Source organism: Cicer arietinum, chromosome 8, assembly GCF_000331145.2.
Source record: "Cicer arietinum cultivar CDC Frontier isolate Library 1 chromosome 8, Cicar.CDCFrontier_v2.0, whole genome shotgun sequence".
Classification (NCBI taxonomy): domain Eukaryota; kingdom Viridiplantae; phylum Streptophyta; class Magnoliopsida; order Fabales; family Fabaceae; genus Cicer; species Cicer arietinum.
This window is the reverse complement of record NC_021167.2, coordinates 16,354,392-16,366,239: the sequence shown is the minus strand read 5'-3', so window position 1 is coordinate 16,366,239 and position 11,848 is coordinate 16,354,392. Positions and strand designations below refer to the sequence as shown.

At 29.3% G+C, this 11,848-nt stretch overlaps 1 protein-coding gene across 1 annotated transcript; it reads right to left on the bottom strand.

Annotated features, from left to right (window-relative positions):
* Window positions 1–3,423: 3,423 nt before the first annotated feature.
* On the bottom strand, window positions 3,424–8,127 carry LOC101509699 (beta-carotene hydroxylase 2, chloroplastic-like). Its single transcript, XM_004513124.4, has 7 exons — window positions 7,596–8,127; window positions 7,380–7,442; window positions 6,428–6,499; window positions 5,684–5,818; window positions 4,645–4,770; window positions 4,351–4,407; window positions 3,424–3,586 (listed from the first exon to the last, which is right to left on the bottom strand). Exons 1-7 carry the CDS (start codon window positions 7,995–7,997, stop codon window positions 3,506–3,508), a joined length of 936 nt encoding a protein of 311 aa, XP_004513181.1. The 5' UTR covers window positions 7,998–8,127; the 3' UTR covers window positions 3,424–3,505.
* Window positions 8,128–11,848: the final 3,721 nt, after the last annotated feature.

Here is an 11,848-nt window from a genome sequence, read left to right as displayed (position 1 = left end):
CTTGGTGAATACGAATAAAGACAAGCAACTTCCGGTTCAGCTCCAACCTGAAATACAAATGGAGAGTGAAACCGGGAGTTGCAACGTCGGTTTGAAGAGTATTCCCGAGGTAATTAATTACTTACTACTTACTTGCTTATGTAATTACTTATGTATTAAACAAACTTATATATTAACTGTACTTATGTTTTAACTATTGATGTAGGGTGTCACTACATGTGTCCTATACTTGTCCTCGCCGACTCAACGGAAGGTGGGAAAAGGAATATTGCACAATACTTCGGGAGAAGTATTGCACAATATTCCGATCCCCGCGGGCCATGTCAAAGTATCGCCTACGGTTGCTTTCGAACCAACTGCACCGTTGCCCATACCGGACAACGATGGAGATATGAAGTTCTTAAGCGACGCTATTGGCAGTTACGTGGCATGGCCCACACACCTTGTTGCCCTCGAAAAAAAGATTCCCAAGGACAAATCAGTTACATCTCCCGAAAAGGTTTGTCACATTTATTGCCTAAGGTTTTTTATTTTTTCAGATTCAATAAACTAACATTTTACCTCATTTTTGTAGGTCCAAATAAATAAACCACCCCTACAGCCAAAAAAAGGCAGCAGACCTCAAAAATTGGAGGTTAATAGGGCTGCCAAACTACAAAGGCTGGAGGGTAATAAAGCTGCAAAACTTGCAGCAACAAAAAATCTGGATCGGGGAAAATCGGTCGCTGCTGCTGCTGCTCCTAATAAAAGTCAGCCACGCCTTGGTAAATACGGGGCGTGTCTTGACATCCAAATAAAAAGGAACATGGGCAGCAGCAACGATTCGCCCATTGTACAAATGAATCAAGACATCTTTGGAGATGAGTATATTGAATACCTCGAAAAGGAGCAAATGTACGATCTTCTCGAACATAAGGAGCTGAGTGTTACTGTAATCAGCTTGTACATAAGGTAAAAAATACTTTTAATTGCATTTATTTGTAATTAATTAAATGTATTGGTAATTAATCTAGTTTAAAATTTTCATTGAAGGTTTTTGTACGAGAAGGTCGTGTGCACGAGGAAACTGTCAAATAAATACTCATTCTTGTCTCCGCATAAGATGTCGATGTTCAAACTCGATCCAGACAATGTAAAACACTACATTGTAGATATGTTTTTAAGAAATAAAGAAAGTGATAAATTGTTCTTGGCACCATATAATTCAGGGTACGTAATTTTATCTTTTTTAATTGATGAGAATTTAATTTATTAGTTGTCTATAAACAAAATTGCTTAACCAATTTTTTGTTGTTGTAGGGCACATTGGGTGCTATTTGCAATCAATGCGGTCTCTGAAGTGATATACTATTTGGATCCCGTGCACGGCGATTACACCAATCACCCCGGAATAAAGAATATGCTCGACACGTAAGTAATATTCATTTATTTCTTACATATATATATTTATATATATATATATATAAATATATATATGTAAGAAATAAATGAATATTACTTACGTGTCGAGCATATTCTTTATTCCGGGGTGATTGGTGTAATCGCCGTGCACGGGATCCAAATAGTATATCACTTCAGAGACCGCATTGATTGCAAATAGCACCCAATGTGCCCTACAACAACAAAAAATTGGTTAAGCAATTTTGTTTATAGACAACTAATAAATTAAATTCTCATCAATTAAAAAAGATAAAATTACGTACCCTGAATTATATGGTGCCAAGAACAATTTATCACTTTCTTTATTTCTTAAAAACATATCTACAATGTAGTGTTTTACATTGTCTGGATCGAGTTTGAACATCGACATCTTATGCGGAGACAAGAATGAGTATTTATTTGACAGTTTCCTCGTGCACACGACCTTCTCGTACAAAAACCTTCAATGAAAATTTTAAACTAGATTAATTACCAATACATTTAATTAATTACAAATAAATGCAATTAAAAGTATTTTTTACCTTATGTACAAGCTGATTACAGTAACACTCAGCTCCTTATGTTCGAGAAGATCGTACATTTGCTCCTTTTCGAGGTACTCAATATACTCATAATTATGGTTGGGCATATTACAGCGCTTGTTTGAGAAAGCGCTGTAATATGCACACCCATAACTCATATAATGGGGTGCATATTACAGCGCTTTTTGTGAAGAAGCGCTGTAAAATGTGCATAACAAGCGCGCGTTGTATTTACATGTTTTATAGCGCTTCTTTAAAAGCGCTGTTGTATCATTTACAGCGCTCGTTTCTACAGCGCTTATTTTTTTGAAAAAGCGCTGTAAATGGCTTAAAAAAAGCGCTGTAAAATGTGTTTTTTCGCGTAGTAATAGTTTCTTAAAAATGAGGTTAGATCTATGGAGGAACTTAATCTCATGCATTCATAGTTCATACAAAAACAACATTAATATTGTTATTTGATCCAAAGTAGACTTGGATTATTGACTTGGTAATAATCAACAATTATTTTGTTGGTGGCCAAGGTGACATCAACTTCTTGTCTGAGGGGTACATGGACACTCCAACAAGTCAATTTAGATATAAGATTGAGAGGTATTTAGGGTTCGAAATCGATGTGCTTTTTTTTTCACTAGATGTTCTTTTTATATGACATTCTTTAGAATATCTATAAAGATTCGGTTAGACTTGTCAGAGAAAGAGGAGAATCACTATTTTATACTAGATGCGTATCTTTGTGGGTAAAGTGATTGTTGCAATCAGGTGACTGTGATCATAACATGATTACCATCATGTAGCTAGAAATGAAGGTGCAAGTGAGTTATAGTGGTCCTTCAGTTCAAATTCCATTTGTTAAGTGTGAAATGTCTTAATTCGAAAATCTACTGCATCCTATGACATGAGTCGGGTTCGAAATTGGCCCAAGTAAACCCATTGAATTTGAGATACATTATTCATATTGAGGTTGAGACTATGTCGTCATTTGAATCTAAGTAAACCGATTCCTACCATATAGGGGGTTTGTAGTACTCATGCCTTAGTGGTGCCCTAATGACCCTTGTCTTCTTAAGTGGCATACATTTCTTAAATAAAGTCCCACCAATTTTACCAACCAATGAGCATGTGGAATGTGGTTGACTGACCTATCCCACTTGGTATAAAATAGCTACTTTTTCTTTTTGTCAAAGCAAAAAGCCAAAAATGAAGAGGCCAATTATTTGCCACTTCCTATAAAAAATTATTCGCCGCACTTCTGTAAAAAAGGTTATTTGCCACATCACTTATGTTTATCAATGTTCTTTCATACTTGTTATAAAAAAAAAAGTTATTTCATACTTATTTTTATCTCATCATACTTCTCATATATCTTGTTTATCGATTATAAAACGACTATTAATATTATTATTATTAATAAAAAAAATCATCTTTTCTAATTTTTTAAAATTAATTAATTATTGTACAAATCTAAACAAAACTTTTTTTTTTATCATTTCATTCAATATTTTTCTTTACAATGAAAACTCCTTAAAACATAGTGTTTACTTTTGTTATGAACTATTATTGTATGATCTTGCCCTCCTAATAATCTCTTTCTCTAGCTCTTCTAACCCTCCTACCTCTTCAAGTTCCTGCACACCATATTTTTTAATCACCCATCAGTCATTAACTTATTATAGCACAAAATATACAAATTTTAAATTAAAAAAAAATTTGAGCTAATAAATTAAATATCAAATAAATTTGAAACTTATTAGACTAATTTAAAAAATGGAAAGAAACATATCAATTGATTTTTGTTTTAAACATAAAAAAGAAAGAAATAAGGACAGTATATAGAAAGATAGAAGAATACAGCTCTTACCTTTGGTCCCAAAAACAGCCCATATGGTACCCCATGAAATTTGTCCGAATGGTGAAGCTGAAATTAAAGACAACAAAATCTTGGATTTTAGACCTTATACCCCAAACAGAAACAAATACCCTTTTTAAACTTCTAATAATTTTTTACCAAACATAAAATACTAATAATAATAATAATAATAATAATAATAATAATAATAATAATAATAATAATAATAATGTGATGATTAGGATAATTACTTTGTGGGCTGCAGCTACCCTTCTAAAATAGGGCACATTGGCACTACCTCTTCAAGTTCCTGCACACCATATTTTTTAATCACCCATCAGTCATTAACTTATTATAGCACAAAATATACAAATTTTAAATTAAAAAAAAATTTGAGCTAATAAATTAAATATCAAATAAATTTGAAACTTATTAGACTAATTTAAAAAATGGAAAGAAACATATCAATTGATTTTTGTTTTAAACATAAAAAAGAAAGAAATAAGGACAGTATATAGAAAGATAGAAGAATACAGCTCTTACCTTTGGTCCCAAAAACAGCCCATATGGTACCCCATGAAATTTGTCCGAATGGTGAAGCTGAAATTAAAGACAACAAAATCTTGGATTTTAGACCTTATACCCCAAACAGAAACAAATACCCTTTTTAAACTTCTAATAATTTTTTACCAAACATAAAATACTAATAATAATAATAATAATAATAATAATAATAATAATAATAATAATAATAATAATAATAATTATAATAATAATAAATAATAATAATAATAATAATAATAATAATAATAATAATGTGATGATTAGGATAATTACTTTGTGGGCTGCAGCTACCCTTCTAAAATAGGGCACATTGGCAATAGGTCCCACTGAGAATCTCTTATGAACCAAACCGTCATGTACAAACATGTAAGCCATCCCAAACACAGTAATCCCAAGACCCTGCTCATAGATAAGATATGGTTGTCTTAGTAAAAATGTTCTTCATTTTTCACCATTTCCATTTGATCATTAATGTAGTTTTGTGTGTATGTTTGACTATACTTTTAAAATGTGACATAAATTAAATATTTATTTATTTTTTTCTATTCATTAGTATATCAATTGACTCTAAATGCTACATTATTATTTTAATTGAGTTTAGATTTCTAATATTAGAATATTTCTACGTCTATGATATAATCTCCTCGTATTGAATTTTATTAGAATATGATTTGAGTTTAACTCAATCCTACAAAATCAACTTGTAAGGTGATAACTACTTTCATGTATAAAAACATGTTTAGACCTTATTTTATTAAATACGAAACTCTTAAAACAAATTTCAACATAAAATAAGCTAAATTCTTACTCTAATAGATATGATCAAAAATAATAATTTATTAAAAAAAATTATCATTTAATCTTATAAACCATTACACTTAATTATCATTTAAGAAGTATACATAAATAAAGAACACTCTCTCTAAACTCAATAATTCTAAATTAAAATACCTAGTATAGTTAAGCTTGTTTAATTCAATGTAAAAAATACATCCAATAGTTGATTATAACGATTATCTCCTCACAACACTGGTTGACTTTAATATTACTTAAAAAAAATTAAACACTCAAATATTCCATAGTTTTGAAGGGTAAACTACCCAATATTTAATCATTTTATATCATATATTTTTTTATATATATTTAATTATTTTAAATTTAATTTAAATTTTGAATTAACTTTTTTTCAAAATACCGAAACCAACAAAATATCAAGATACCAAAGAATTAAAAAAAAAGATAACATTGTTAACCTTTCGTGCAAGAATTCTCAATCAAAATCAAAAACGATGATTAAAAGATCAACACTTACCGCACCGAAACAAAGACCAGGGATGAGTCCCTTGTGGAAGAAACCAAAGTTAAGGAGAGCGATGGCAGGAACAGCATTTATTATTGCAAAAACATCATTTAACTCGAATGGTCCTTCTCTTGCTCTATGATGGGACTGCAAATTCAAGTAAATTAAATTTCCATGATTTGTTTTTTTGTCTTTGCAAATATCAAATACTTCATTCTCATTGGTCGTTCAAATATTGTAAGAGCCAAATCAATATCAAACAAATTTCATTTGGACGCAAAAATAATGATGTAAAAGTATTTTAAATGGTGTAATATATAATTTAATAATATAAAAATATTTGAATCGATTAATTATTTACATGTCATTAATTAAATTATAAAAATAAATAATTTTTAAAGTTAAAAATAAAGTATTTAAGAGATTTTCTTGTAAAATCTTAAGTGTTGGTCATTTTACGTGATCATATTATATGACACATTATTTAAATCATGTCAAATCACCATTTTTTTAATTTAAAAATGTTAAGGTCGTTCTAAAACAGAGAAATTGCAAAATATATTAATCAATTTTATAAACGAGTGAAAATAGAAGGTTAAAACTGTAATTAAATCTATAAAAATAAAATTAAACATCAACGAAGTTTGAAATTTTAAATTTTTTTCTTACCCAAAAACAAGTTTGAATTATGATGCATGTTTTGTTAATTTTTTGCACTTAAAACTTGAAGGGGGAAAATAATTGGTGGAAACATACCTCATGCATGTGCCACAAGGATGCATGCCAAAGAGCCTTGTGAGCCCATCTAGCCCAAAACTCCATACCCACCTAAAATAAACATACCCAATTGAATTTATCATCCAAAATTGATATTGAACACACCCAATTCTTAATTCAAAAGCCTTGTATAAAAGAAAGATCAAAGTGTTAAATTAATAATCAAAGTTTTAAATTGTGGGAGCTATCTTAGTCATGTTGTAATTTTTTATATTCCAAAGAATTATAGTCAAATGAGGTAAATACAACTTCAATTATGGTCTCGATGCAATTTCGACACTATAAAAAATCGTTATGCTGATAATTGATAATACCAAAATCTATTGGGTCGAGAATTAAAAAAATGGTAAAATACTAGTTTATTACCAAAAACTTGGAAAGAGGAATGAAAAAAATATAAAAATGTAGATGCATTTCAAGTGTTTCTAGTGTGATTTTTAACTTAAAATATCTACAAGTACTGATAATATTTTTGAATTCTTAATTTTTTTAGATTTATTTTAATCACAAAAGTATATTTTAAATTAAGAGTTAATAAAATTTAGATACATTTCCTATTTCCTAAAGAAGTGTCTTTTAAATGTCATTTAGTCCTTTAAAATTGAAAGTGTTGTTTAATTAGTTACCACCAGTGAAAACTACACTATAAGAAAATACGATTAACAATTAAATTAAATAACTACTCCTCTAGTAACTTTTATAAGAAAAAAAAATCAAAAAACATCAAAATCAATAAAGTTATTAACTATAGTAACTAAAGTTGTGAAACATAAAATATATTTATTAATATTAAAAATACAAAATTTATATGAAGGTAAAAAAAATGTAAGCAATAAATACTCCGAATCAAGAAAATCTAAAAAGACAATTCTTATAGCAAGGACCACAATATTAAGTAATAATAATTAACAAAAAAAGTAATTGGACTTACTGCAGCACCAACAGATAGAGCAAATGTACCAAACATTTCGGACCAAAGAATTTCTCCACCACCCTATAAACAAACCAAACCCAATTTCAGATTCAGATTCAAATTTTTATAACAAACAACAACAATGTGCATAAATAAATAAATAAAAATTATTGCAAAAAATATAAAAAATAACAAAAAAACAAACAAATTTAAGGAACTAGAACACCAGTTTACCTCCATTTGCCATGAAAATCTATAATAAACAGACAACACAGCCATAGATGTGATACCTAAGCTAGACATAACAGCTGCAATAAGGTAAGTCAACCTTTCTGATTTTTTCCTTTTCAATTTCTCTTCCATTTTTGGTGACACAACTTGAGAATAATTATTATCATTTTCTCCTTGAAGGGGTGATTTTTCTTCTTCAATTTCAATTTGGGTATTCTGTTTTGGATCGTTCATTAAAACACAAAGGGTGAAGCTTTTCAATTTTTGGGTTTTTGGGGTTGTTCTTTGAGGGAAACATCTTAATGGGTTGAAGAGAATTGGTTTGTTGAGATGAGGAAATAATATGGGTTTGTAGTGACGGTTTAAGGGTTTCAAGGTTATAGTGGCGGTTAGTCCTGCCGCCATAGATAACTAAGTTTGATTTTTTGGGTTGAAAAATTGGTGATTTGTGTATTTGTTGTTGTGGAAGAGTTTTTAGAGAGAGAAAGAGAGATTGGTGTGTGTAATTGTGAAGAGGGAAGCTGTTGGAGTGACGGTTTAAAAAGGTGGAAGAATAGAGACCACAACATTTTGATGAAGGTGTTTTTTGTGAATGTGGGGTCCATTTATAAAATATACCTCGTGGAACATTGCAATCCTGTTTATTTATGGCGGCATGTTTGCCTTAAACAACTATTTTATGTTTCACTTTTCTATACTATACGACATCTCATTTCCTAAGAGATTTTTATATTAATATTTTCTTCATATTTATTCGATATGAAAATAATCAATCATATTTAAATTTCAACATAAATCATAACTATTGTGGAGGAAAGATTTATTCTAGTTATCCCTTTATATAATTTTGTGAGTTTGTAAACAAAAGAGTGTAAACATAATGAGACGGTTTGAGTTTCTTTAATTATAATTTAGAAGTCTTGAGTTTGAATTCAGTTTTGAGAATGCAAGACCATTAAACTCTTGAGAGAGAGTTTTATCCCTCATTGTTATCTACGAAATAATCTACAACGAATTCTAGAAAGAAAGTTAAGTAGAGTTTGATACTTTTGAAAAATCGATTTAAAAACATTTGGATCACACAATAGAAAATAAAAGTTTTCATTGCGATGAAATCAAGTATTAAGCAGATTGAATATTCCTATTGAATTATATGGTAATAGAATCAAACAACAAAAATCATATGGAAACTTATAAAAAAAATGATTGAATTTGTTTTAAAAAAGATTGATACTTCAACCAAATTCACAAAAATATCAAAACAAAGACCCTATGAACCACAATTAATAGAAATACTTTAGATATCGTTTTTTTTTTTTTTTAATTTGAATCAACGTCTAAGGTGTTGAATTCAATGTTAAAAAATAGAAATCCATCCAACACACAAAATTAAGACAAAATTGTAATAACAATCATTCTATCAATTTGTACTAAAATAGAAAATGTTACCAAAATCCAAATAAAATGAAAATGAAAGAAAAATGTAAAAATACAAAAATTAAAGAGTAAATAAAAGAGAGAATCAGAAGACGATTTATACATATTCCTCTACTTCGTCCTCGCTCGTTGAGTACGTCTTGTCTCCATTCAATCAAATGAGAGTTTTTTTTTCTTTATTATTGATTATGAGCGTTTACAAGATCCTATGGTGGATGTTGCGAAAACCATGCACACAAGCCCTTCTTTCTAAACGCTCTTTGACACAATCCTCCAAATTTTGAACACACAACTATCTTGAAGATGAAGATTACACTCACTCCTTGTAAGATAGACTAGAGAACCCCCATCTAGAAATTACTTAAAGATCACCTCAGTCCTTTGACATGCAACCCACCAATCCCATCGATGATTCGTATCTAGAATAAACACCCCAGAAATCACTTTACCCTCGCTTCAAAACTCGATTGCACACCCGACTTGATCAAGAAATAGTTTTCAATCTATGATATGATCTTGAATGTTTGAGTATGAGGAATGAGTGAAAGTATTATTGTGTTTAGAAATTATTAGAAAATCTTTTATATGATGTATGATAAAGCTAGACCAATGAAAAACGTTTTCTATGAGAAATAATCAATTTGTAACTCTCATAAGTACCTTAAAACTGTCAAATTTCAAGACTGCATACTTGATAAGTCAATTCATACTTGTTGTGAGTTGACTAACACATGTTTGAAAAACCAATTCTAAAGTTTAAAGTTGTGTGAGTCGATTTATGCATGGGTAAGTTGACTCACAAAACTTCATGCATTGTTGGTTAGTCGATTCACAATACACGTGAGTCAATTTACAGCCACGGGACTTCAAAAACTAAGTTCATAAGTTGATTCTTTAGTTAGTAAGTCGATTTATAAAGTTAAAAAACACTTAGAAAATTTTTTAAATGAGTTTCGAATGATGCTAGTGCAATATGATCATGCCACAAAGTTAATGAATGCTAAGACAACATACAACAAAGCTTATGCATGATAAAAACTCATTTTTCATGAAATCTTTTTTGATCATGTAGTTTATGCAAGAGCTAGACAATCAGAATCAACATAGTACACACAAAATTCATCTAGACTAAGCAAGTTGACATCACTCAAAATATTAAATCTAAATACTAACTTAGGAGACACCTTACCATTACACCTAGTGTTCTCCTAATTGGATCAAGAAATTAGCCTATGCAATTGCATGTGAAAAATGTCCTATGTACACCCAAAAATAATGTGGATGTTAGTAAATCTCTCTTTCATTTAAGGTCAATGTATTTTTTATACATATAAGGTGCTATAGTTGATGATGGAGAGATGTTAAAGCTTATACGAATATATGCATTTTTTTTCCTTAATCATCCGATTTTTTAAATAAATAAAAATCTAGTCATTTGAAGTTTAGTTAGGAGATAAATATAATTTGATCAGTGATTGTTTGAATCTGAGTTTAAACTCAATATATTCGATTAAAAGGACACAATGTTCTAAAACCGACTCGGTGATCAACCTAATGAGTGTATTGGATTACTTGGTTACTAACCACTAGATCGCATGACTGAACTGAATGACTCGATGGTATTAAACAGTCTATATAAATTTTAGTGTTATATTAAACTAGATTGAACTAGATAATTTAGCCGTATCCATGTAAACTGCCATACATTTAATTCAAAACACATAACTATTAGAAAAAATTAATAATACATATTTATTAACACATAATTAATGTTATCTCTATAAATAAAGGAGATATAATGTATTTCGTGTACCGAATTATGAGTTCTTACTAGATATATACACTCAAAGCACGGTGAATATCATCATTCAATTAGTGGTTTAATGAGAAAGTTGTGTTATTTTTAAATTCATTGATCACTGACCTACATTTAGTTTGAATTTGCATAAGTGGATTTAAAGGACTGCAATAAATAATAATGAAATATTATTCAATAACTGCTTTTACTATTAATACACTATCTTTAAACTTATAATGTATACGTAATAAGACTTAAAAAACATGTATGAGGCTAAATAACATTTAGAAGATTCATCTAGTAAAATTTAATAGTTTTTGGATGAGAATAAGAGACCTAGCCTCTTGTCATAAGAAAAATTTCATTTTGTTATTCTTAGTTCTTCTTCATCTATCTATTAAAAGGGAGTGATTTACAGTTACATTTTGGTTTGAAATCACCCCTCTAACTCGTTTTTATTTTTCTCTTTTAAATTAAACAAGTGTTGTTCACATATTTTAGATTTTTCCGTTTTGGTATGGTGTTTGATTTCTCATCTTGATGTGGTGTTTGGTTGGTTTATATTAAAAAACTTACTTCCATCAAGTACACATTCAAATTCAATCAATGACTTTAGCATCGTCAAAGACACAGCTCCTGAGACACGTATATTCTAGATACTTCGATTATGTCATATTTGTAGGTTTTATCACTATTGTTGGTATTTTATCGTTTTATGATATTAACCTAGATGATGTGAGTTGTTCGCAGATTCGTGCTTTTCAATTTTAGTGATTTTGAATTGTATTATTTTCGATCAATGTAATTTCTACCAATTTGAATGAATGAATATCGATTTTTTAGTAAAAATATAATTTTAATGAGTAAATGATGTAATTTGCTTACATATTATAAAATATTTTTAAAATCTTAATCAAAAGAGGGACTTATAGGAGTTGAATAACTCAACTAGTTTGAGTTAAACGTTAAAAGTATTGAATGAGTGAAAAGATTAAATTCAAACCTTGGTAAGCGAGAAATT

Bases quoted from the DNA above. Each gene is read 5' to 3' on its own strand.
- LOC101509699 (XM_004513124.4), bottom strand. From the start codon at position 7,997: ATGGCGGCAGGACTAACCGCCACTATAACCTTGAAACCCTTAAACCGT. The intron at 6,500-7,379 runs GTAAGTCCAATT...TGTTTATTTTAG, and splicing joins CTCTATCTGTTGGTGCTGCA to GTGGGTATGGAGTTTTGGGC. The intron at 4,771-5,683 runs GTAAGTGTTGAT...ATCTATGAGCAG, and splicing joins CTGGTCTTTGTTTCGGTGCG to GGTCTTGGGATTACTGTGTT.